The 27,491-nt window shown below is 41.1% G+C and overlaps 1 protein-coding gene across 1 annotated transcript; it reads left to right on the forward strand.

The window, feature by feature from the left end:
- The first annotated feature begins 2,037 nt into the window (after window positions 1-2,037).
- Window positions 2,038-24,447, forward strand: LIMA1 (LIM domain and actin binding 1). The gene is made up of 10 exons (XM_009883176.1): window positions 2,038-2,156; window positions 4,681-4,726; window positions 6,761-7,219; window positions 12,642-12,750; window positions 14,166-14,326; window positions 16,684-16,791; window positions 18,991-19,048; window positions 19,822-19,937; window positions 22,895-23,028; window positions 23,448-24,447. Exons 1-10 carry the CDS (start codon window positions 2,038-2,040, stop codon window positions 24,445-24,447), a joined length of 2,310 nt encoding a protein of 769 aa, XP_009881478.1.
- Window positions 24,448-27,491: the final 3,044 nt, after the last annotated feature.

Genomic DNA, 27,491 nt, shown 5'->3' on the forward strand with positions numbered 1-27,491 from the left:
ACAGTAGCACTACATGGCTGTTTCAGAATTCTTTTTTTACATGGACTTACATTTTTCAGGAGTAAATTCTGTCTATAATCTCTGCATATGCATTCTGGGCCTTTGTTAAATCTGTATGCTAAATGTTTGTAATCACAGAAATGCGTATTTATTTGCATGTGCAATATGCTTTTTAAAAAGGGAGAAAATTGAGGGCTCCTCTTATATTCAGATTGGATCCTTTTCCTTTTTGGATGATCATTTGTGCACTTGATGAAGACTGGTAACTATTTTAAGCCAGCCAAACAGAAAGCATCCTTCTCTTAGCCCAGTCTGGACAGAAGTTCACAGTTGAACAGAAGAGGGTAACTTGGTGATGCAGAATGTTTTCAAGAAAGTGTGAATTTCAGAATTTCAGAAAGTGACTCTGCAGTCAGAGTTTCTCTTACCAGCTGGAAAGGGTGATGGATGCATTTCAGAGGCTGCCTGAAGTGCGAGATGTGAATGTGAAGGTGCAGAGAGATGTGACTGGAGATGTAATGTTGATAAGTAGTTTCAGGGTGTTTCAACATCACAGCAAAATTAGCGTAACTTTTCTGGTTTGCTACGATAGTTCAACCTGTCTGTCTCAAAGCACCGTCTAAATCACTATCTTGAAAAAACATGTACTGGCATGGCCTGTCATTCTCTCCATGACATCAGGTGAATTACAGAATGTTAGAGAAAGTCCCATTCTGCCAGACTACATCCACCGAGAGCGCAGTGTGTTCATCCATGGGCTGTCGTCTCTCTGCGCAGCAGCAGGGTGCAGCACCGGAGGTCCCTCTGGTTCCAGCACCAGCTGAGCACCTCAAAGACCCAGCGCTGCCAAGACTCACAGCTCACAACGCCACTGAGCCTCCACTCGCTGCTGCTGAATGCTTCTGGACTGAGGCGTTACAGAATCCTGAGTCTTTGCCATTTTTGAGTGTTACATGCTTATGAGGATTTCAGCAACATTTCTGACATTTGGTGAACTGTTTCTATCAAGTTGTCTTAAGGTGTTTCCATTTCCAGTGTGACTAGTGGTCAAGCAGACCTGTCCTCAGACTTTGAGAGTTCTGTGACCTGGTGGTGCAAATCACTTAAAGAAACTGGTGGAAAATGTGAGAAAGAGATCAGCCTGCCTAACGTTAGCACTGTAGGATCAGTTAGCACACTTGCTGCAGGCATTGTGTGACATGAGTAAGACCAGGGATAAAAGAAAAGAGGAAAAAAGGAAAGGCGTTGCCCTACACGCTTTATTTTTGTCTTATCAGAGAGCTCTTTAAATTAATCTCCCCTCCTTTCCTCCTCCACAAAAGAAAACTATGTATGTGAAAAAAAAAAAAATCTTTTTAGTCTTGTTGGCTTCTGTGGTGAAAGGCTGTACAAAATCTCTTCCCGTTTACAGCAGGACAGGGTAGTTAAAACGATTCCTTTAGATAACTGATAGCTATTGCAACATGAGGTTTCCAGCTGCCTCCACGAACAGAAGACTTGTTTCAGCTCACAGAGGAAACGGCTGCTGCGTTAAGAATGAACACCACAAGAGTGAATGAAAAATGTTTGCATAGGAATTACATCCGCTTAGGTTTCATAACTCAAGCCTTCTTACATAAACGCCAGCACATTTGGTTTAGAAACCAGAACAAGAGAGGGCATATTAGGGCTTCCAGAGCCTGTGTGTGTATCGGAAATGCAGAGCTTCACGTGAGCATCCTCCTCGGTCACAGCTCGTGTCTTACTCCTGTTCTGGCTTATGGCTTATCTCATACCCCTTTTGTTGTGGCTAGTGTTTTATCAAGGGCACCGTCTCAATAGCATCTGCAGAGGAAATTATAATTTTAATCTGATGCCTTTTTTTAAGTCAGTTGATGGAGAAGGTACTGAATGATCAGCACTCCGTTGCACTCGTATGCAGGGAGAACCTGAATGACACCTTATTATCGAATCACTTTGTGAAACAACTTTTCTGCTCATGTAATTCATATTGCCTGACACTCTACTTTCTTCTGAGCAGGTATTTGTGGTGATAACATGGAGCCTTCCCCGTTTAATAGAAGACAATGGACTTCACAGTCTTTGAAAATCACTGCAAAAGAGCTTTCTCTAGTCAACAAGAATAAGTCATCGGCTCTTGCAGAGAGGTTCTCCAAGTAAGTGCTGTGAGGCTGCTGAGCACGAGCTGTGTGTGTAGGCTGCAGCTGGTACCTTGAACAATGGCTGCTTCACTGACAGTTGCTTTGCTTCTTAAAAATAGCACAGCTCTGTAAGCATTGAAGTTTCTGGTTTAATATGTGCTGGGCAGAAGTTTTGCTAGTTGCTGACACTATATTGTTTCAGCAGTCAGAATTATAACCTTTCTGCTGTCAGAAAATAAAGTGGAATGTTTTCTGTCACACTACAAATTGCAATTTGTTTTTGAGGGCCGAGTATTGGAATGTGGGCGGCTATTGCCATTAGGGTTCTACTTCATCAGAAACAGTCTTTAACTGCTTAAGCACAAACTACATAGGTTTCTCTGTTAGCATGGCATTTACTGCCTGGTGGCAGTAATGCTTTATCAGTTCATTGGAGACCAGTTAGAAATGGTAGACCAGTTAGAAACGGCTGCAGGTGATAGGTGTAACCCTCTAGTAAGAGTTACATCAGAGAATTTCACAGTAGCGATGTTCTTCACCGATGTCTCCTTCCAGATGTCTCACCAAACTTGTGTAGAAAAGGAATATTGCCCTTCCCTTTTTTCCGAGAGATGGATGATGAGTTACATTCAAATCATAAAGTAATATTTTATACACTGAGAACGCTGAGTGGTGGTAGCCTAGAGATGTTTTCTGGAAAAGCTTTTATTTCCTTAAAGAAATACATAGACTAAATCTTGGATTTTCAATGGTATTTGGGCACCCAAGTCTCCTAGGTTATTGCATTAATAGCGCAGCAAGGTTCTGCAGTAAGGTTCTGCATCTTGAGCATGGGAGAAACTTTATGGAGTCTATAGGGGAAGGATAATTGCAATCTGGACTTCATGCAAACATAGCTCTTTAAGTTACTTTTTAAGTACTCTGTCCTAGGGAGAAGCTACTTGCTTTGACTGCTCTTGTTAAGGTAATTTATTCACTCATTGAAGCTTGATTACAGAACCTGGTCATCTTGCTAAATGTTGATAATCCTTTGAAAAGGGCTTACTGGAAGTAATCCAAACTGCTGTTCCTTAATCAAGTAGGGTCCCCCGACATAAGCAGTGTCAGTTCCTTGGAAAAACACAGCCCTACTTACGGGCTTTGCCAACACCAACACACACAGTGAGAAGTGTAATTTTTCTAAATTGCTGTTGCCTAAATATTTGTATGTGAATACACTTTTTTCATTCAATATAGTGTTAGATTGACAGTTTTGTCAGGTCAGAGACATGCAGTTGCATGCAACAGCAGAGACTTAAAGAGTGCGCTGTGGCGAGCTAACTTACAGGGTGCATGCTGCCTGGGACTCTCCAATCCTTTTGTGTTTTCCAGTGTGGTTGACTTTCATCCGCACATCTTTCTGTTGCTCCTTCCAATATTGATCTCTCTTCATCCATAAACTTACTTTCTCAGTATGTCTCATTCAAATTTTGGAACCTTTATAGTACAGAGACGTAGGTTAATATGTTTGCATTGATTAAAGAGGGCCAGCTACAGTCCTTTAGCAGATTGCAGTCTGTACAGTAAATGCAGCTTGTAGAGCAGAAATACGTAAGGGTGCAATTTGTCTACTCTCTAGTGTAAACAAGAGGAGAAGTCTGCATAGGAGCACGCCACTCACAGCAGAAAAAAAATCAATTGTTATAAAGAAAAAATGGGTAGTAGATCAGGTATCTGCATGTAAATTTTTTTTTTCCTTAGAAGGAACTGAGCCCACGATACACATTAGTTATTGGTTTGATACCAGCAATTGTTTAAAGTCTGAAGTTGATGACTAACGGCAAAACTTGTCACATCTGACTAATTTGTGCATTTCAAAAGCGAAGCAGTGTACTAACCAGCGCAGTCTGTGTGCTCCTAGCTCTGGATGTACTTATGCCCAGTGGAGTGGTGTGCAGATTGCGAGGAGTTTTCTCTAGCTTCTTAAAGGACTTTGATTCATGATCCAGGGTGGCTTATCTTCAGAGGGCTGCAATTACTGTTTCCACTGCTGGGATGGTTCAGCTGCTCATGAAGCAACTGCGGAATTGGTGCAGTTTACAACTCAGCATAGTAAAATAAACTGGCACTTATGTAGATTTTCTGCGTATGCCAAGCTGTAATTTGTTACGGTTCAGCAGCTGCTGTATAAATAGCTGAGTTATTCCTGCAAGGGGGCACAGCAGACAGCTGGGTGGCGGAAACAATACAGCTATTCCAAGGTAAACTGTCTATATTTGAGAATCGGAGTGCTTAAGTAATGAAAAATATTAATGTGTGCTATTATTGTACACTGAATGACTTAAAATGTTGCTATCACTTTGCATTGTTCTGGTACTATTTTCTACTATTTTTCCAGCCTTTGGTTTTGTTTGATAGGTTTGTGAAGTGCACGGAATCGGGGCGGGGAGGGGAGGGAGCAGCAGACGGGGGGAAATCTCAACTATTTTCAAGAGCATTCAGTATATTGTTTAAAAACTGTTTGATTTTATTTTTCCTCTCTTTTTCCTCTTTCTGAAAGGTACCAGAAAGCAGCTGAAGAAGCCACTGCTGAGAAAAAAAGAAGTGTGAGTATTTGTTTCCTAGGCAATAAGCAACAGCAGGCAATCAGAACAGATCACCTACATGCAGTGTTTCTGTGACACTTGATTTTTGGAATATCGGAGTTGCTGCCATGTGTCTACAGAAAACTTGGCATAGATGTAGTGTTTGCTTTTGACTCATTCCCCCTACCCTTTCCCAGTGTGAATGAAAGGAAAGAAAATCAAGCGCCTTGCCCAGAGCTATATGTTGAATCACCAATTCGCTCCTAAGCAAAAGGCAGAACTGTTAACCACAAGACCTGAATATCCTCCTCTTTGTTCTTAGCTGTAGGCAGTTGTGTGTTACCTTTTCCTTTCTTAACAAAATTTTAAAGTCTGCTTAAAAGAAGCTGCCAGCTTCTCTGAAATCTAACGTGTATGTCTTTGATAGCTGTAGAATCCATTAAGGGGGATCTTCTCTGAAGTGGCTTCCAGGGTTCAAAATGCCACTGGATGAGGGAGAGCCCTCCTTTTGGGCTCTGCTGCAGTCTCACATTCCCTCCTGTAAACTACATTGTACTTACTGTTCCAGGATCAGGGGACCCTGGCTGAAATACCAGGCACCAAGATTGCAGGTCTTTCTATAAGCAGATCATCAATTTAATTTTTATTTAAAAAGACCGGCTATATTTTCTGGTTATATAGTTAAGTCTTTGTTAGACCTTGCTGCCTTGATCTCTCGGGGAGTCATTCTTTTTCTGTTCAGGATATAGGCGTGATAAAATAAGCATTCTAAAAATTACTCTCTGGTCTTAAATTTTCTTCGTTGCTTGTGTGATCTGGGAACAGGCAAGTCCCAAGCAAGAATGACTTGTGTTATGAAGTACGCTGGGACTCCATAGGTGTCATGTCCAGAGGTGTTCCTGTGGAAACCTGCACAATTTTCAGTACATTACAACATTTGCCTTATAACTTTAGTACTTTCTTTTAAACAGTCAGCAAGTGAGCTGATCTTTTTTGAAGTCTAGTTGGATTCAAGTTAATTTGCAAAGCAGTGTTCAAAATGTGACCAGAAGAGTAATAGGGTGAGAGACTTAAATCCTAATATAGCTGCTAATCCTGTTTAATTCCTGTAAGCCTTGCAGACCTGTTCCACTTGCGATGAGTTTGATACATAGTGGTCTCCATAAGGGGGAGGCAGCATGAATGCAACGGTGGCAGGTATTCGATTTGAATGAATCGAACGTGGGCTGATCAGTTACTCTGGGGATAGGGAACTACTTGGAAGCAAAACTAATCCGAAAAGAGCCTGAATACGAGGAGTACTACTGCTCCACGTGTTACCATTGAGCTCCCAGTGGTAAGATAGCACTTGTGACTTGTGTGTGTGCATCCTGCCGAGAGCTTTCAATGCGTTGAGTGAAATAGAAGGAAAATTCCAGCAAATGATCCGGTATTTATAAAAGGGAGCAAAAAGACATTTGTTGTCAGTGCTTAGCTTGAGCCTTATGCTGCATGGTATAAAATACTGAAGACAGATCTCTTGTAACTAAACAGCTACTGTTCACTGATAGTAGAAATACATAACTTCAACAAAGTAGTGGTTTCTGAAAGCTAATCTGTAGCCTTTTGGAAGGCCTACTAATTGTTGTCCTCTGAACCAGCTGGAAGACTTGGTGGCATTTGGTGCACCATCCGCCTCTCATATGGCTGCTGTTGTTTGCTTGTTTCAGGACTAGAGACCCTTGTTGTGTGGATTTTGGTCCCCTTTTCTTGATGTGTGGATTGAAGCCTTTTGTGTGTCATTTAACTCATTAGAGCTTGGCTCCCTTTTTCCTTATAAGGCCATCCTGTTTGCTCACTTCCTGCTTTAGCGCCTGACTTTTCTCTTCTCCCCCCTCCTTCCTTCCCTGTCCTGGATGCTTTCTCCATGTGGCACAGTTGTAACTATTCACAGCTGTCTGAAAAAAGCAGAGAGCTGAGATCAGTACTGAGCCCTTAACTTCCTTTCGCATAGAAAGGAAGTGCTTTAATGCTTCATCGGGCACATAACTGGAATTAACTTCTTGTTCTTTGTAGAACACAGAAAATCTTCCCCCTCATTTTAAAAGGGGGAATCTGAGCATACTGAAGAAGAAGTGGGAGAATCCAGAGCTGGGAAGGGAGCCTCGGAAGGAAACGCTCCGGAGCAGCGGCGCTGAGGTTGGGCAGAAGGTCTCCAGCCCCGGGCTGGGAGCCGGGAGCAGTCCCGCTCCTTCCCCGGCCACCGAGCAGAGCCCAGGGGCTGCTGCTGCCTCTGCGGCACAGGCCCCTTCGGCCACCCCTGACCAGCTGCAGTGTCCTGGTGGTGACAGCAGAAAGGGGAAAAGCCACTCACCGCAGAGCGGTAAAATGGAAAACTGTCTGAGAGAGTGCAGAGAAGTGGAAAAGCCTGAAGCCAGCGAAAACACAGAGTCTTCGGGGAAGATCGAGAAATACAGCGTTCCGCTGAACAAACTCAAGATGATGTTTGAAAAGGGTGAAGCAGCTCAGCCCAAGGTAAGGATCTGTCCCTTCAAATCGTAAGAGAAACTAAAACGCTGCTGCCTCTTGGGCATCAGGAGAAGTCGCCGGAGGGAGTGGCTCTGAACTATTGACTCTGCAAATAATTGTATTCATTGTTTTAGTTGAAACGTAATGTAGCTGGTGTTAATGACTTATTTGAGCTATAGAGATACGTGCAGAGTGCTTGGAGTTGTGGCTGTTTGTGCTCATCGGAGATGAAAAGTGAATTTGCTTGTGAAAGGGGTACAATTTAAGAGAAAAAAATAAGTATGGAATTGATCAAGATTATTTTTTTTTTTAAAGCAAGTTGGGGTTGTTTATATCTTGTCTGTTACGTGAACATGAATTTTGTAAAATATATATATTTTTATATATATAAAAGAAAAAGTAACTTTGAAGTCAGCACAACAATCTCGGGCGGTTGCAGTTGAATGGGAAGTACTGCCCAGAGTTGAGGGTTTTTTTATATACATATCAGTATGTGAGTCCCACATATGCACATATATATAGAGAGATGTATTTGTACTGTGAAATACTCCCATCTTTTCCTTGCTGTTATCTCAGTTTTGTAACTTAACAAATGTTTCTTATCGGAAAAAAAAAATCCTCACGAGTTAAAATAAGCAGAGATAGCCAGACAAGCTCCTGCCTTCACTAGTTTTGACTTGCAAATGCACAGGGCTTGCATTTTTCCTACAACTGCTCATGAAATCTGATCCTGCATGTGGACTGCAGACTCTGTGTCCCCGGGGAGAATTGCTTAACTAGAAAATGAGTTGCATATGCTGGCGACTTGCAACACAGTCCTGAGGCCTTGATGCTGGTGGATTTTCCAGTTTTCTCATAGTTTCCTATACTTCTGGCTTTGTTTTACTGCGGGTGGTTTCTTGCAGTATTCAGTAAAACAACTTTTGTACAAAAGTTGTTTAAGTATGTAACAATTAAGGGCTTCAGAGGAGCACCTCTGTGTTAAAGTGAGTTTTGGGGCTGTATGTAGTAATTTCACAATTTACATTTTTGTAGTCTTTGTCACTGTGTGAGAGCTGCCCACACTCTCCTGTCCATGGGAAGGGCGGGCTGCGGAGGGTGATCTCCTGATAGCGTTCCTCGGAACTCTTGCTGCAGGATTAATCAGCCGGGATTCCACAGGAAAGTACCGTTTTGCAGATGGGCTTCAAGTAACTTTATCTTAGCCTGGGGAATAAACTGTTTCGGGGCTGACTGCATATGGAACTGATGTTTCTGTCAAGCTTAGTAATTCAAATATTGTTGAAAACCGACTGAACACAGTAAATACCATCCAGTAGGTGTGAAACTATTCAGGTTAGGTTCAAATTATGTTCCCATTCCAAGTTCATCTGGTTACTTTTTAATTTTAGAAGGGAAAAGGCACGAAGTGCTCTAAAGTTTAAGTGTAGGGGGGGAGGGGGTGTCTTTGTAATTAGAAAGCCCTATTTTAAGATTTCTGGTTCTGGGAATTTACCTGAGGACCGGAGGAGGATGTCATGCCCTCACGCACAGTCAAGATGGTTAGGGCTGTGGGGACACAGATCTTTTTCACTAAGGTAGGAAGCACCTGCAGCAGTGGGGCACATTTGGCTAACTGCAAGCTCTGCAATTGCCTCTTCCATTTATGCTTTTCCTGAACTTTGTCCTTTGATAAACCCTGGTTTAAGTGCAAGCAAGGCTTCACAGAATCATTTAGGTTGGGAAAGAGCTTTCAGATCATTGAGTCTGATCATAAAATCAGCCGAGAGGCAGCAATTTTCCTTGGGATTTACTTAATTCTTAAGGTATAAGTGCTGTCAGAGCTTTGCTGACAAAACATCTGTATAAACTGAGTAGCAACATGTCTGTAACTTCATGGCAGTAAAGATAAAACGACGTGCCTGGTTACTGGGCATGCCTGTGGCAAGAATCCAGATTAGAGCCTGGAGTCCTGACTCAATCACCCACTTTAAGCAAACTTTATTTTCAGGGTTATAAGAAAAACCTCCTAGTTTATTCATTTATTCATTCTGATCTTGCTTTGTCTTCTGCAATTTAGATGTAAGGCGGGTCTTTTTTTAGTGCATCTTCATGGAGAAAAATGCTCTAACCACGTTAGAGGCAGGCGTGTCGGTCTAAATTGGTTCAGCACTAAGCAAAGACTGAACATCAGGTCTTTTATCAGTTTCAAAGAATTCTTCCTGTAAGTGACAGCAAAAGTATACACAAGGAAGATGAGAAGAAAAGAAAGAGCAAGCAGATCTGCAGTACTTAAAAAGTTGTCTCCAGGTTGGTTTGTGTTTTTCCTTTAAGGCAAAAGCTGACTGTTTTGTGTAGCGAACCTTATGCACCAGGTCACATTTGACACAGTTAGTATATAATGAAATAGGTGTAACTTTTATTTGGTCTTTTGCCCAAGAACTCTTTGTGCCCCAGGCGAAATGCTGTTAACTCTGTTTGAGGTACCTCTGGCTCACCTCTTTTGTCTTGGAACTTTGGGGCTTTCCAGACACGAGGAATATTTTATCTCCTTTGGAAGCAGCAGGAGTTGTGGCATGGGAATGGTGGGCCAGACAGGACTCTAAAGGGAACTGAGTGGCATATGCATAAGGTTGGGAGCCAAGGATGCCTTCACATGAAAGCTGTTACCTTCCATGAGCCGTAATCAGTCCAATTACTTGTGGTTGGTCAGCCAATTGATTCTAATAGGGGAAGTCCCTCATCTTCCCTTTGTTAATCTTTTTTCCCCTATTACTCTGCTTTTTATTCCACAATATAAAATTGTTGCTATAAAATCTACACAGCATTGACTTTATATTTGTAGGTTTTATTACTATGACGTGTACAAAAATATCTCTGAACTCTAACTAATACTTTTGTGTTTTGGATTTTTACTGTCAAGACACAGGATAATTGTGTTATACAGCTTCTCTACAGAAAAGTTCTTCAGGTGGAATTGTCATACCTGTAGATGTCTGAGGTGGCAAAGAGGACAGAAGGAGAGGAACTAGCTGGGCTGTGGAGGTGATTCAGTTGACAGTTGAGTACTCATTAACTCAGCCTGTTTCAGCCGGCCATGAGATGGCTGCCTCTGATAACTGAACTTTCCTGCTGCCGTGGATTCCACAGCAAGGTGGTACAGGGGGGGAAAAGCTCTTTGCTCTTAAGTCAGAACTCGCCAGCCTTCATGAAGGTCCTACCAAGTCAAGCAGAAGCATCTGTTTGTGATTAACACTGAATCCTTCACTGCTGGTAAAAATATGAAGGTTTTTGTTTACTTGGAAGAAACTTTGATTTTGTGCATGTATCTAGGTGAGGTGTTGGGCCCTGATCCAGAATTCCTGGTGGTGGGTGCTGACTGAATGCTTGTCATAGTTGTTTGACAACACACTCGCCCTTTGCTAACTCTTACTTAGAGGTTTAATTTGTTTAATAATTTTAGTGATAATTGAGAATTCTTTGTCTTCTCAACATGAGGACAATTCAGCATGATGTTACTGAAGAAAGACAACAGAGAAAATAAATGAAATGAGATTCTGAAATAAAGGAGAATCAGAAGAGGGAACCTAAGCAAGTTTCCAATCTTGACTTGTTTTTCTCCTGAAAAGTGCTGGTGGTTTCTTTCAGTGAGGTTAGAATTCCAGATGCTGGAACTAAATAACTTGAATTAAGAAGTTTGTTTCCTAGTGGTGGAAACTTCCTTATGCACTCTGCTGCCAGTTAAACTTCCCACCTGTCTATACTGCAAACTTGTTTTTTCATTTGTAGCTTTGTCACTCCTGCTGTGTGCAAAAAAAAAAAAAAAAGTGGGATGCCATATTGTTACACTCCCACCCTCCTCAAAAAAAAAAAAAACAAAGAAAAACCCCACCCCAAACCCAACCACAAAAACCCCAAACCCAGGGCAGTGATAAAATAGTCAGGGGTTTCAAGCGGGCTAATAAACGTTCTGCATCCTCAGAGGATCTTGTCTTCAAGTGTATTCTGCCTATAATGATCTCTGTATACCAGTCAAAAGCTAGATCCTCCGAACTACAAATTTCTGAATTGTACGAACTTCAGACTTGTGGGCCAAAGGTGACATTAAAGGGGACATAGGCTGAATAAGAATCATCTAAGGGTAGTTTGCACAGAATGAGGAATCTACAAGTCCTTACAAGTGTGCGGACACTCCCAAACTGAACCTATCAACACTCAATGGAGGGAAAAGACTTGTCATAGCTAAGCTCTTTTCCAGTAAAAAGTTACCAAAGTCTTAAACCACAGAAATAGAAAATATTTCCTATGCTAATGGAAAAAGAGGTTTTCCAGATGCATTTTCCTTTCCTGGTAAAGTTGCTGTTTTGTATGCCAAAGCAGCCTGATTTTTCACAGTGATTATCTTACAGTGCAGTTCTGTTAAAACTTTGGAATTTCCTTCAGTTTGGTGACCAGCAAATAAGAAACTGGTTGGGGGGTGGGGTGGGGGGAATGTGTGTTTGGAGCATCTTGCCAAAGCTGCCTTTTTTCCTACATTAGTCTCCATCTTAATTTCCAGCTGGCTCTGTGATTTAACCCTTCCTAGGGAGGGAACAAAGATCTGTCGCCTCCTAGTATTTTATAGGTTGACTTTCAGCTGTGAAAACATCCTATCTTGATGAAGTCAAATTAACCTCTGCACTTCATGGGTATTTATCACAGCTGCTGCTATTTCTTTTAACAATTTCTTTTATTGAGCATTAGATTTTGGAGAGGTGGTCTCAACAAATGAGTATCAGAACTGACTGAGGCAGCCAGAGCATCTGTGTGGTAGTGCCGCAGCACGCCCTGTCCAGCACTGCAGCCCTGCAGATAGTGATTATCCTGGATATCTGAGAATATTTATCTCCAGCATTCTCCTGCTTAAGCTTCAGCCTTATCAGACCTAATTAGGGAATTATTTGCTACCAAATGCATGAGCTATCCAAATCAAAACAAGTAACTTTAGGTAACTTTTATTACAATGGTGTTTATTCTTCTTTCTGTTGCTGAAAACCAATGGAGCTTTTTGATAGCTTGCTCCTTTCATGCTTTTTCTGATTTTAAATTTCATAAAACGACCTTGAACATTAGCTTCAAAAGAAATTGTATGAAATGCAAAAATAATGAGTGAAGTTTTGTATTTGCAGTGGTAAATGCCTAAAAATCTGATCTTTGTGGTTCTCTGACTTTTCAACAAAGCTGACTAGTCAAAGGGCATCTACTGACCTCTTCAAGAAAGTGTTTTCCAGGTGACAGAGGGTCAGGTATTCTGTGATCAAACTTTATATTGGTTAAATAAGATGTCACCTGCTAGACTTGTTTATTCCAGTAAAGCAGATTTGCTAGTGACACCTGTGCCTCTTAAAGGATTACACGCAACAATCTCTGTTTGTCCACGCAGCTGATAGGTGGGTCTTGTCTCTAACAGATCCTTAGAGACCAGAGGAAGACAGCAGTTGGTAGGAGGATTTCTGAAAACAGCCTCTCTTCAGAGGACTTTGATGTTGGCCAAGGAGAGAAGAGCCACAGTATATCAGGTCAGTAAACCTCATGGTTTGGGTTTTGTGGTGTTTTGGTTTTTTAATTTTTTTAGTTTATAAAATAAAACTACTGTACACAATAGAATAGAATAGAGCTTTTGCCTTTCAGGAATGGAAGTGCATCCATCTTCAGTCTGTAAGGTCTATGTGAGCATTGTATTTAATGACTTAATGCTGTGAATTTTAAATCACTATAACCTTAAGCATGGGAAACCGAGGCAGAGGAGATAACTAGCAAGTTAAGAATGGAACCCATTTTTTCCCTGTGTCTTAATCCTAGGACAATCCTAGAACTACTTTTAATAGTCAAACTCATTTAGAAAGTAGTGAGCAGACAGACAAGACAATGTGCCTCTTTGCTTTAATTCTCATCCCTCCTACCTTCTCCCGACACAGGTAGATACAGCTCCCCTTATGACTTGAGCAACATTATGTATTTTTCATATGTTTGGAGACTCTTTTTCTAACAAAGCATTTACAATCTTTTGTGTTTTCAGCCTATGGCTACTATTACATCTCACTACTTAGTGATGCACATTGTGTCCTTATTTGAGCAATACTGGAAAGAAGGGAAGAACTACACTAGTTTATTGTCCCCAAAAGGGACCTTAATGATTCATACAACTTTTTAGTTATTCAAGGCTGCTAGCTAGTGGAAAGTCATTTTTTCCTTATTATTCTTTATTGAACAACTAAGCTATTACTGAAGACCTGACCATTACATGAGGAAGTTAGATAGCAGAGAAGTCACAGGAGCTGGCTTTTTAACCTGTTTTTGCTAACATCTGACAGCAGAAGTGAAAGATGGCAAGTAATGGGGCGTAGTTCTGAGAGTCAGGAGATTGGCACCTATGCAGAGACTTAAGCTCCCAAATGTTTCTTTCCTCTTGAGATAAAAATGGGTGCTTCAAATGATCCTGTGAGACTAAACTGAATTATCTCATAACATATTTATTCTCGAGATCCTCATCTGTAACATGTCATGTGATAAATTATTTTCATGGAGAGGGTGGAAATGGCAGGTGAGACTTCCTTGATTCCCATGTTTTCCCTCAAAGACTTTGACAACTATTCCCCTACAAGAATGATGTATATTTCCATTTAGCTACTGTAGCAGCTGCTTTCATTTGACAATAACAGCAAAACAATCTTTGGTGTTAAAACTGTTTGCGCTCATTACTTCTGAGACCTGGCTGGATGCTGCATCTGGTGAATGCACTACTTCTAAAACTAGCTGGATTAATTACGAGACTTGGAACATAAACCCTTGACTGAAGCGTTTCTATGTTCTTCAGATCTGGAATTTCTGTGGTCGTGGCAGTGGTGAAGGGATGGGATTTGTAAATCTTTCTGTAGATGGGTCTACTGGTATTCCTGAAGGTTACCCTTCATTCATGTAGTTCTTTTTCTAGGGCATCTTGTAGACACTAGTCCAGCACCCAGCCCAGATAAGGCAGAGACCAAGAAAAGCCTGGACATGCCTCGCTTCACAGAAACTTCAATAAAGGATAGGCTGGCAAAGTACCAGGCAGCTGTGTCCAAGCAGGGCAGTTCCACAGGCCTTGCTACTACGGTAAGTCTGTTCTTTGGCTTGTGTAGAAGTGAATTTTTGTCCCAACCTGAGACTGGAAAGATCTTGGAGAAACCAGGCTTTTTGAAGATAATGCCATCTTTTTTTGAAAATAACTTGGTGCCCAAAGGAGTAATTTCTAATGAAGAGTTGCCTCTATATACTGCAGGAAGAAATAACTATTTGCATCTGCCTGGACTAATCTTTAAAGTTCTCCAAGGAATTAATTGCTGGCACCGTGACTGAAGCTTTTCTCAAACACAGCTGGCATTCTTTTTCTTTCTGCATTTCTGTAGCTCTCTGCATGTTTGTTTGGTTGGTTGTTTTTTAAAAACCAAACTCAACTATGTATTGTACATTAGCTATAAGCTAGGGGAAACTGAGGCACAGTAAGATGGGGTGACAATCAATGTCACACAGTGCATAGAACCTGGATCTCCTGGCCTGCAGCTTTGGGATCTCCAGTCAGTTTTCCTCCCTTTTGCTTTTCACCTCCCTTCAAGTTTTCTCACTCATTATCTAAATCCAATTAGACTCTTGCAGTGAATGAACCTGTGCCAATTTTGCAGATATTTGATCAGGAAATGAGCAATTAACGATTTGTGGTAAAGTGTTGCAGCTGAAGAGAGTGCAAGAATCCACGCTTTTGTTAAAAAGTGCTTAAGTATGTTTGCTGGAACTGTCTGATACTTTTGCTTAATGATGGGAACTTTTATTGCTTAAGTATGCCTTTTATTAGCCAGAGTAATAAACTTTAGGAGGATAGGCCTTTTTAAGTTAGCAAACTTGCACTGGAAATAAAAGCTAAAAATAATGGCTCTAAGTTTTGGAAGACTGCTTGCTTGCAGGGTATCTTTGTAGAGAGGCAGAAGTCTCTACCCCGCTGAAATGACTTCTGAATTTCTTATGCAGTGTGGGTCTAATTCTCCAGCCCTCGGGAGCAAAGTCGAGTAAATGTCACTGCATGAATGGAAAGTAATTGCAGCCAGTGCAACAAATCTGATTAACTGCTAATTGCTGATTTCTGCATCCTGTTTCTTGCCTGGATTCAGTTTGCTAGATTGCCTTTTTCAGTTTGTGGCTGGAAGTGGTAGCTGGTCCACTAAAGTATGTCCTAATGGCAAGAGATTAGCATAACTGTCTCTTGACACTCCTGTTTGCACATCCGCAAGGCTCTCAGCTTGAGTGTCAGTCCAGCCCGATGCTTTTAGGATGTCCCATTTGGCAGAATCTCTTTCCAGATTTGGCCTGGCACATCGACAAGGACAGCACATGAGATGGAGCAAACAAGGGTTTCTGAGGCCAATGTTTGCAGTGCTTCTGTGTTCCAGTAGCAGCCATAACTCTTGGATCTTCTCCTTCCCCGCTGACAAAGCAACTAGGGCTCTTTTGATATGGTAGTGTGGTATTTGTACTTCCCTTCTCTTAAAATGTGCCACAGCTGTGCTACAAAGGAAAGCCATAATCTCTCTTGAGAGCAACTACTTTGAGGGCATTGTGGTGTAATTAGGCCTGGATTGAAACTGATAAGACACTTTACAGGTGGTTAGAGTAAGGGTGAGAAGCAATCATTTCTGTAGCATTGCAAGTGATAGGGGAAGGGTAGGGAGAGACGGTGGACAGCGTATTTAGAGATCTATACATTAAATTCTGACATTCCATTACGGTCCTATTAGATGTGGTTGCTTTTGTACAGACTTGTTTACAAAGTCTGGTAAGATGCTGGTGCTGGCATTTGGCTGTTTCTCTTTCACAATACAGAGAAGATGTCTTGTGAAAGGCACGAGGCTTTCTCCAATTATCTTGTATCCTGTGGCAATGAAAGAAACACGAGGTTTCACTGGATTTTATTTTTTTTAAGTCTGAAAGATTCTTTTGTGAACACCTTAAGTCAGTTTGTCAAGAACAAAAATCTCAGTAAATAACAGAATTAGGTTTTTGACTAAGCAAGGGTAGGATTTGCTTTTATGTCAAATTGTATTTTTCAGTTACTTTAGACAGTGTTTGTCTTGAAACACTTGTAATTTCAAATGAAAGCTTAACATTTCTGGAAAAGGAGGATGTGGATTGAGCAGGGGAAATGAGAGTTGATTTTTAAACAGGAATCTGGAAGTAGAGAAAAGGGGTTGTTTAGAAAAATGCTGGCATTACCTCCATAGCGTATAGTAAAATTCTACAGCCCCGTATTTTTCTTCATTAGAATGTATCATTACCAAGTTTATACAGATTTTTTTGCCCTTTCCTTTAGTTATCACTGTATATACTAGGAAAACAGTTTAAAAAAGTTTTTAAGAAAAATAGAAACCAAATACTTTGCTAGGAGAAAAGAACCTGTCAACTTTTAAGTGTTTATTCTATAGAATGAGATTCAAGCCAGTGAAAGCGAACTCAAGAATTACAAATCTGAGCAGAAGGAGAATATGCCACCAAGTCTTGAGGACTCCATTTCCTGTCAGGATGGGGAGAAGGTAAGATGCTTATGCTGGTGAAGATCAAGGACTTCACTTTAAGTGGAACTAGTTGTTGCTGATGGACTTTTTCCACATGCCATCTAGAAATTGAGTATGAGCAGCTGATACACATTATTTACATGCTGCAGAATTCCTGGGGGTTTTATTTATTTAATTTTTCAGACTGTATCTGAATTATAAGCTGGGAATTCTCTGTAGAAGACTTTTAAGCAGTTTTCTACTTTTTAATCAGTAGAGACTATCTAGAGACAAATTTTAAGTTTTCTTGCAGAGTTTGTGTGCCTTCTCAGTAATGACATGCCTGTAGTGTGGCAGAATCCTTCAATATCATACTCAATGGCTTAAGTAGCTGAGTTTGTCTGAAATGTCTGGTGGTTTTGTGGGGGTTTTGAAGCCACCTAAATTTTTTTGTGTCATGTTCCCTAACTGTAAAAATGTGATTCACAGCTAGGTATTTGTTTTGTTTGTGGGGGGTTTGTTTGTTTTAATAAAACAAAAAAGAAACCACACCAAAAAAAAAAAAACCAACATGAGAAGCTTTGTGTGACGCAAGTAAAAGGAGTTTGTCACTGTCTCTTTCTTCTGCATTTAGTGGCTAAATTTTGATTAAGGTAACTGAGAATGCCAGTTTGGGTTTGTTCCTGGTTTTGAGCTTCAGCTGTAAATTGAAACTAAATTAGAGATAATAAAACATGCTCGGGCATTTGTATACTAAACTGGGGACAGCAGACAGGATAAATTAGCTGAATAATAATTGGGGTACTGTGTATTCCAGCCATTCTGAACACGTGGCAGCCTAATGCCAGGAGGGCTTTTAGAGCTTTCCAGCCTTCCTTGGGCAAGGGGCCAAATTGTTGCTTTCAGCTGTTCCTCACTGACAGCTGAGCAGCTTCATGTTCAACTGGTCGAGGTTGCTTTTTGCTAAAAGGTGAGTTAATTAAAAGAACACCTGTTAAATCAGAATACACCCCTGTTGTTGAATGGAAGATTTGAATAAAATTTCTTGTATTCAGCTGTAATTGGGATGTTACTTGTTGAGGTGTCCAGGTGCAATAAAGAACCTGAAAAGAACATTGTTTCAGAGCCAGGATTGTCCTTTTGAAATGACGTGACAAACTTTGGAAATAAGCCTAATTAAAGCTACTAGCAGTAAATGGCAGAAAAGGGTATCCTCTTGCAAAAAGGAAACAAAAGAAACTTGCTAACCTTCTCTGTTATTTTTCACACTGAATCTGTGAAAGTTTTGGTAGCCAGATGTGTGATTCTTTAACAGCCACAGAACATGCTGATGCACTTCCCAGGATACTAGTGTTACAGTTATTTTTTCAGTAGACCAGAGTATGTTAATGTAGATAACTTGCTTCCTCATTACCTCATTAATTTGCAAACTTCAGTTGCTTGAAATGGACCTTTCAATCATTAAAGTGAATTAGTGATGATTTGCATTTAATCTTGTTACAGTACTTTAGTTTCTTGGTGTAGCTACTTACAACTATTTGATTTAATAGCAATAGTGCCAAGTTTAATAAAGTAATACACATCAAGAGCTTTATCTGTAACATGTTTAGTATCTGAAACTGCTTTACATCCAACTCTTCTAAAAAGTTGTGGGTTTTTTTAAAATATGAATCTGTTTCTGAAGGAGGATGAACAAGATAGGTCCAGGCATGTTTGTCCCAACCTGGGAACAGCAGACCCTCGTCCTACAAAAGCTTTTTCAAAAGTCAGCTGTTCTCTCTCTTCCCCCCCCCCAAACCCCCCCCCCAAAAGTGCTGTCTTTGCTGAATATTTATATGTCACAGATTTGTCAAATGTTGGAGGGAGCCATAAGACTTCCAGTAAATGTGTACTGCTTGGTGTCAAGGGATTTCTAAGTAAGAAAACCTGGGAGGTACCCAGGCTCAACAAAATCCATAAGGATTTCTGAAGACTAATAAATAAAAGTGTGCAAGCTGCAGGTGTTTGGGAAAACAAAAATACCGTGTGTGTGAACACTATGGCAGATGATCTGAATATTGCAAAAGCTGTAAAATTATGAGGATATCTACCTTGTGGCAAGGACTAACATTCTTGGCAGTCAGCTGGACTCTTGCCTTGTGCCTTATAAAACAAAAAGTAGCTTCATGTGCACCTCGGGCCATGATTATTCAGACTTCCAAAGGTCAAAGGTGCTCATTGTCTAACATTCTCTTGCAGGTTTCTGTAGGTGAGAACAGCTTGTCTTTTCACTCTGATCATCTCGAGGACGGCAATGGTAAGCACTCATTCTCCTGCCTCAACAAGAGTAGAGTGCATGGCTGAGGAAAAGCACTAACTCTACCCAGTTGTGTGTAGGATGCTTAAGATGAGTCCTGTCAAATGATTAATTTGACCCAATAAAAACTTGTCTTGTATTAAAAGTCTGTCCTGTGCCTCACACAAACTTTATAAGAATTTCTTTCAGGTTTAGAAGTTCATTTGCAATGGTAATCCTAAGAAATCTGTAACTCTTGTTTGCTCTGGTTGAGCACATTTAAGTGTAGCTTCCTAACCGTTTGGACTTAAACTAATAGCTCTGGCAACTACAACATCAGTTAATAGGCTGAAGTACTTATTAATGCAGGACAATTAACTGATGTTGTAGTTGCCAGGCTGAAGTACTTATTAATGCAGGACAATTACAGTCTTCGGTGTTGTCCAGAGGTAGACAAGTTCCTATTCAGTAAAGTATGTAAGCACATTCTCATGTTGCCTTAGCTTTACACCTAACAAGTCCAGATGTAAGCACTTTGCAGAAATGAAGAACAGTTCCTGGAAGTTAGATGTTGGATCCCCATATATTACTTTCCATTATATATCAACTTAACTTTACTGGTAAAGTAGAATGGTCATGTTTAAATACCTAGATCCAAAGGTTTAACAGCAGATGTTCAAGAAGAAACATGTTAGGCCTTAGATGGTAAGATTGCTGTTCAGTCTTATGAGGCTAAGTTTTCTGTGGTTTTAAAGTCATTGTAATTTCCTTTTCTTCCTCCTCTGCTCCCTTAGTTGAACAAAACTTGGAGAGCGAGACAGAAGTTCAGAAACCTGTCAGCACAAAGCAGCAAAACTTTAGTTGTAAACCAGCTGGCCAGACAGATGCATCTCCGCCAAAAGCAGTGAAGGTAAAGCAGCTATTTATTCTTAAACATTGGCGACAGTTAAAACCAACTAACTTCTCTATTTAATACTGAAAAGCCTTAATGCAACCAATGGGGTCACAAAGGGTCTGGCAGTAATTATCAATACCCGATCTGTCTTCATCAGACTGTCTTCATGGGGGAACTTTAATTCAGGATGGAAAAGCATCTCAAAACTGTCGGGTTTTCTTCAAAGGCTAAATTTGAGTTGCTTGCTGGGAGTTGCCCTGCCGCTGTTAAACAGCGTGCCCCTGCGACAGAGGCAGTTTCTGTTCAGTATAGGAAAAGCAGTTTGTATCAGAGCTTGTCTTTGCCCCTTGTAAAGTCAGTGCTCCTAGAGACTGGCACTGGGGTCCTGATAGTGCTCTTCAGAGCCTTTAGTCGGCTGGGACTTGGCTTTCCACCCTCCTCTTCCAGCTGTTCCCAAGGTAACTGCAGTTGGTAGCAACTTTATAGTAACAGCACTGCAGTGACTGACTCAACAAAGACCAAGTTTGGCATTCTGAATAGCAAGTCCTTAATGTTACATTTTCTTTAGCGGGAGCTATAAAGGAGATGGAGAACTTCTTGGATAGGAATGTATTTGCTAATCTTATTAGACACGCAAATGGCAGTGCTGAACATTTTGATCACACTGTACTTTGTTGTCACGTGTGCTGTCTGGAGTTAGGATGCCTATTCCCTGGGCTGCCACAGACTTCCTGGCTCACTCCTGAGGAAACAACTGTGCTTTTGTTGTTTTCCCCATCTTTGAGAGGAACAGCACTGACCTCATGAAGACCAGCGAGATGTGGCTTCCTAGTGTTCTGAAGTATAAATGCCAATATGCAAAATTAGACCTGCCTATAACATTTTTGTAATTGGTCTGTTACAGCATACAAGATACACGCAAGCTGTGTGTCTTGGTCCTCTGTGCTACTCTTTATATTATTAGAACCATGTTAGTCCTCTACTGTGTTACTGCTTTAGATGCTGCACTGCCGAGATAGAAACCCAGATGCTGTTTATTCATGTAAGGTTCCTATTTGTCTCTTCCAGCTTCTGTGTCCTGTTCTTGGTTCCTAACCTCTACTCCTGCCTTCTGCTTCCCTCCTAATGTGAGCTCAACTCTCAGCTTTCTCTCAAGTTTTTTTATATTTATTGGGCCTCACCTTCCTCCTGTAGCTCCTATTTGTAGTATGCCTGGAAAGGAATCTCTTTCTCTTCACACCCCAAAACGCCTCTCCATCAGACATAGGGCTCACTGTTATACAAGTAAGTTCTTCTTAGATGGGGATGTGCATTGCAGAAGCACATGCCAGCACCGTAATGTCATCTTGCAAAACTAAGCGTTCAGGGAGAGTTACTTTTTGATGGGCAAGCCTTACTCCCTGTAGCAAGCATGGATGATTAGATTTTGTTTGCATTGGTAAACTCTCATTTTTTAAGATTGCATTTAGTGACTCAAAATTCAGAATTCCTATGCAGTTTTGGCAGCACCTAGAAATTGTGGATTTTTTTTTCAAAAGGATCTCTGAACTTTTGTTGGAAAAGCTGTTGTCATAATTGGAACTTTAATCTACTATAACTTCAAGTAATGCCTTAAAAAAATTTGAAATGCCTATTGAACTGGAACTAAATTGGTAGCAAACTTTAAGGTTGTGACAAACTGACTTCAGCTGGCTCTGTCTTCAGCAATCTGTCCCTCACATATTGTAACTTTCATTGCCTAACCATTGTTTCTAGTCTGTTATAAATAAATTGCTGTAATTATGTCTTCCTGTGACCTTCCTGTTTTTTCTTTAGCCGTCATATTTTTCCTTAAAGCTTTTTAATAAGTTTGTAGCAGGTAATTCTTTATCAAAGCCAAACTATAGTATTAATGTGTCTATGCAGACCCATGGTATGGAGCCTAGGCACTTTTTTACCCTGCTGCTAAAGTGTTTGTAATCAACATGCAGCCCGAGACTACCAATTTTTCAACTGTAAGTTATTTAATTTTTCCTTTAAGTGTGTTCCCTCTTGGCCAACCTTTAATAGATTCCAGGAAGGGAATGGCATCAAGTAACCTTTTTTTTTTTTCATGGACTACTTGCTTCCTTGATGCTGTCAGAAAACAAAATCTAAAGTCGTTGCCATACAGCACAGCAGTGACACTTGACTCCTTAGCATTTAAGTTTAGCCTCGCACTAAACTCTCAGGAAATTCTCTTAGTAAGCACATAAATAATTTTAGCTGTTTAACCTCAAAGCCCTAAGTCTTAAGCAAGTTTGAGAGCTGTGTGTCCTGAAACCCGAGTACAGTTTCTTTGCAATAGAACTGGAATTGCTTACAAATGAAGTCAGAAGTGTTTCCTGCTGCCTGCATCTGTGCTGAGGCTATTTCCTCCTCTTTAAGGGAGGAGAGCATTTAGCAAAAGTGGATCACTTCAAACCATTGAGCAGCCTGTTCCACTCCTTTCCCCTCCCACCCTCTACCTTTTATTTTGAGGTTATTTCAGCTCTTTTTCTACACCTTTTTTTTTTTTTTTTAACTTTGGTAAGTCTGTAATCTGACTGTGATCTACCTGAACATTTCTTCATCGTTTTCCTATCAAGAAAAATGGAGGTTGCAGAAATAGATTGGACAGCTTTTTGGGTACTGGCTCAGTCGAAGTTATAACTGAGTTCTAGTATTTTCATTGTTCCTTCTCAGCCGTTGCTCAACTTGTGATGCTTCAGCTGTGGAATTCACTGGGGCAAAATCTTGGCTCACTGTCAAGCCACAGCAATCCTGTGGGCCTGCCATAGCCTCTTCCTCACTCATTGCCCACGAGAACCCACTCTACCATAATTAGCATGGAGTTGCAGAAAGTGAATCGCTGCAATTTTTCTGAGAACTGTGGAAGCCATGCATGAACCCAAGCCAAGTCCCCTAGCAGTTGATTCATTTTCCAGTTAACAAACTTTCTCTTCTTCCCGTAGAAATTTCAGTTGCCAATGAAGGAAACCTGCGTTGGGTGTCAGAAGACTGTGTACCCGATGGAAAGGCTCTTTGCCAACCAGCAGGTGTTTCACATCAGCTGTTTCCGCTGTTCCTATTGCAACAGCAAACTCAGGTAAACATGCTGCTCCATTTGGCTGCTGTCTGGGAAGTGTAGCTTGCCTCTTCAGCAGCTGAGTAATATACTGTTCAGGCTTAGCTGAGCCGAAGGCAACCATAATCCAGTGAATTGGAGAGAAGCGTAGGAGTGGTAATACAGTCCTAGTTCTGCCAGTGATCTGTGCACTTGATGCAGTCTATTTTTAAACCCTTAATGTAATTTTATGTGGGGAAAAATATAATGTCCAACTTTGTAAAGAACTCCTGAGTTTATATGGCCTTCTTTCCAAATGTCAGGAAAGCTGTAAGTTTGTCTTTTCTAAACATGTTGGAAGACTGAAATTGAATCTCTTCAGTAACATAACTAAAATATACACTTGTCTTGATGGCTGAGACACAGAATGCTAACATTTGACTTCATGTTTTCCTGAACAGCCTTGGGACATACGCATCTCTGCGTGGGAATATTTACTGCAAGCCTCACTTCAATCAGCTCTTCAAATCTAAAGGCAATTATGATGAAGGCTTTGGACACAAACAGCATAAGGAATTATGGGCAGGCAAAACGGAATGTGAAGAACCCCTGGAGAAAACTGTCCATGGTGTAAACGCAACAGAAAGTCCACACAGCCCAGGAGTAGAGGATGCCCCAATTGCAAAAGTAGGAGTTCTGGCAGCAAGTATGGAAGCAAAAGCTTCAGCTTTGCCTGAAAGAGAAGAGAGACCAGCAGAAACAAAAAAGCTCAGAATTGCCTGGCCGCCTCCATCTGACCAAAGTACTCAAGGAAGTGCCTTAGATGAGGGTATCAAAGTGTTCAAACCCAAATGGCCCCCGGAAGAAGAGATTTCCAAGTCAGATGTGCTGGAGGATGTGGATCTGGATCTCAAAAAGTTAAGAAGATCTTCCTCACTGAAAGAAAGAAGTCGTCCCTTTACAGTCGCAGCCTCGTTTAGAACAGTATCTGTTAAAGGCCATAAACCAGAGAATTCATCTTCTTCTAAGGCAGAGAGAGACATGTTGAACAGAAGTGAGGAACTAGAGAGAGAGGTCGTGGTAGACAAAAAGCAAAAGGAAAAGAAGATTGAGAATAGGAACATCCGGAATGCTGAAGAGAAAAAAGTAGAGGAAGAACGGGAATTGTCTGGTATCAAAACAGTAGAGCCTAACTTTGTAGAAAATGGCCAGGTGAATGCAGAGACAGATGAGGAAGAACACGCTATGGAAGAGAAGGAAATTCCAAATGAAGAATTCCTTGATCCAAATTCTCCAAAACATTCCAGCTTAGCCAATGTCGTGACTGCTAAGGAATCATCTCCTACCCAGAATCGCAAATCCCAAGATGTTGGTTTCTGGGAGGGTGAAGATATGGAAGATTTATCCGTGGAAGAACAGATCAAAAGGAATCGTTACTATGAAGAAGATGATGAAGAATAAATTGGCCTTTTACTAGAAAACTTGCTGCAAGGTGCTGGGCCTTTCTAAATCGGTGTTTTTAGCTTTAACAAACAGCTGTCCTCCATGAAAGCGATGCTATACTGCACATCGACTTTAAGGGAATCCTATGTTCAAATTATCTCCGCTAGAAAAATACTCTGGAAGCCTGCAAAGACTTTATTTAGGTGCACGGAAACAAGTATCTGGCTGTGGGGTAGCTTCAACAGGTAATCTCTGTCCACAGCACGAGAACAGAGCTGTTCTGTACTCCTACTGTCTTACCCTTTTTGAGCTTCAGTATGTATTTCAGTAACAATTTACGGAATTTTGCTCTCCTCGCAATGGTGGTGTGAAACAGGCTTTCTGTAATACACTACTTTTACCACTACAAATGCTACTGCAGTGCTTAGGGACCAATTTCAAAGGGACTTTCTGGCCTGCTTTAAAAACCATAACTTAATGCACTTTAATACATGTAAAGGGCACAACTGGGATTTTTTTTTTTTAATAATAAAAACATTTATGTGCTTAGTATCCAACAACTAAAGCATCTTAAACGGGGTGCAATGTGTTTCTCAAAACTGCCTATGATCAATTGTGAAGACTCCCTACTCTCTTTTTCTCCGTGCAACTGGAATGGTGTGCCCGTTGCTGGAACATATGTATTTTAGTGCTTATCCAGAAGCTGTGCTGACTGACAGATCTCTTTGAGGACAAATCAACACTATGCAGTAGCCTGCAGGGCATTACTTTTGCATTTCATATGCATTTGAAGTGGTTTGGGTTTTTTGGGTTTTTTTTTGGTTTTTTTTTTAACTTGGAGTTCATCATCATTCATTTTAAGCTGCAGATAATATTTTTAAGGCCTTTTGACAACTTTGAAATTCTACTTCTATCAAGCTGCCGTAAATCTTTTCATTATGGCTGTGAAATGATGCTGCATTGCAAAATCTCTGGAATAAAACTATCTGAACAGTGAAACTTTGATTGCTAGCATTGAAGCTTAGTACATTTTAAAACTTGACTTCATTTGTTTTACAAATAATGAAATCTTGAACAGTGGAAGGAGGATGTCCTTTTATATTAGCTTTTATTTGTACTGTATTCTCATGAGAATTAGCTCGTAACTATACTTGAGGTGTAAAATATTCTGCTTTCTTAACAGTCCTGCTAACTATGAAACCTTCAATAAAGTTCGGTCCTTTACATTAAAAATTAAGTCTGAAGATTGGATTCATACTCGTTTTACAATGAGGTGGCATTTTAAAAAGACTGGAAGCTGGAGACCAGACAGTGATTTTTCTGGTGCCACTAGGTGACACTGTGTGTCCACTTTTTTTCTGGTTGACAGTCAAATGGGCAGACTGTGCTCTCTGCAAGAGCGTGTGAAAGAGGGATTAGAATGGGATCGGGGAAAGAAATAAGGAAGTGCAGGTATTTCACGCTTCCATTTCTGGCTTCAGTTGGTTCTCAGGCATGGAGGACAACTGAGGGTTTCCCCCCGCCTTCCTATAAGCTTCTTTGTGTTGCAGTTATCTTCACTTAAGCCTGAGTGGGTTTGGTTGGGATAGACAGGGGCTAAGACCTAGAAGAAATGCAGTAAATGACCTGCAGCAGCATAAGAAGATGCATTGTGTATGACATGTACAGGGGAAGGAGGGACAGAGAAGGGAAGAGAAGCCTGCTATCTAGCTGGAAGGTATTAGCAGTTGCGTGTCATGACGTGTACAACCTACTGCTTTTTTTTCTTTCTTTTTAGGAAAGAAGTAAGACTTGATTTGTACAGATAGAGGTATTGCAAAACTAAGAAAACTGATGTGCAAGCACGTGCATCTTTCTCTAACCTTTATCTGTTCCTAACACAATCCCTTTGGTGTCAGATTTCCTTAAATTACTGAGCAATTGGAGATTTCTGACTGGAAAATGTGCTAAGTGTATTTGAAAAGGAAAGGAAGTGTATTTGTTGTGGACTTGGATTTATTGAGTATGTCTGCTACTTCTTTCTTAGGAAACGCAATTGAATTTTACAATGCATCCCCAGTTATGTGATACTAAAGCAATACTGGCCACAGTGACCCAGTTATGTTCTATGCCATTAGCTCTAGTTAAATCTGAGGCATCTGTGAGTCTCTGAGCTATAAGGACCCTTACTCTTCACTCAGACTGGCTGAACATCTTCAAGGAGACATCAGTGCAAGTGGTACTTTTAAATAAAGTCGTTGATTAAAAAGTGAACAGATCATGAACTAGCCTGTCCTTGAATGTATTAGTTATCATAGTATTTGAGTGCTTAATGGCCCGTTTAATTTACTCTCGACTGGACAGATGCCAGAAGAGCTATTATATGAAAGATAGATCATTTGCTACAATATACAAGGAAGTCGATGCTGACCGCCTTTATGGAGTTTGAGAACCTAATTGAAAAGCTTACACAAAGGCTGGGCTTTGTTACTTGGTAACCCTCATCCCAAGACTGCCAAGTTAAAACACACATTTTTCTGCACGTTTTAAAAGCTGGAAGGAATATCTTGAACTTTGCCAACCAGCGTACCTCTTGCACTCTGTTCTGTGCTTAACGTTAAACCACATTGCTATTAATATTAGTAAAACTAGTCCTTGGTATCTTACCATAAACTTAAGTTGTACTGTCCTGCTTGCAGCTCTGGGGCCCTTGCCTTCAGAGGCGAGGGAGAGAGGCCGTGAGCCCCTCTGAGGAGCCCTGCCCCTGGGGGGCGCGGGCGGTGGTGTATCTACCGAGGTTGAGTAGCAACTGCCTCCGTAGCGTTCAGGCCGGGCTCGGGGCCTGCCTCCGCCGGGGCCTTCCCGGGAGGGAGACCGGACTCCCCTCAGGAGGGTGTGCTTTAGGCCCCGTTAAAGACTGTCTTGAGCACTTTTTTTTCAGTCAGAACAACTCGTGCCTGTGCTGGAACCCCCCCGAGGACTCGGCAGCGCCTCACAGCTCCGCCTCCCCTCACCGCCTGCCGGGGCCGCGCGCGCTCTGCGCACTGCGCCTGCTCCAAGCTAACGGTCCGCGCGGGGGGGCT

Source organism: Charadrius vociferus, unplaced genomic scaffold (genome assembly GCF_000708025.1).
Source record: "Charadrius vociferus isolate BGI_N301 unplaced genomic scaffold, ASM70802v2 scaffold564, whole genome shotgun sequence".
Taxonomy (NCBI): domain Eukaryota; kingdom Metazoa; phylum Chordata; class Aves; order Charadriiformes; family Charadriidae; genus Charadrius; species Charadrius vociferus.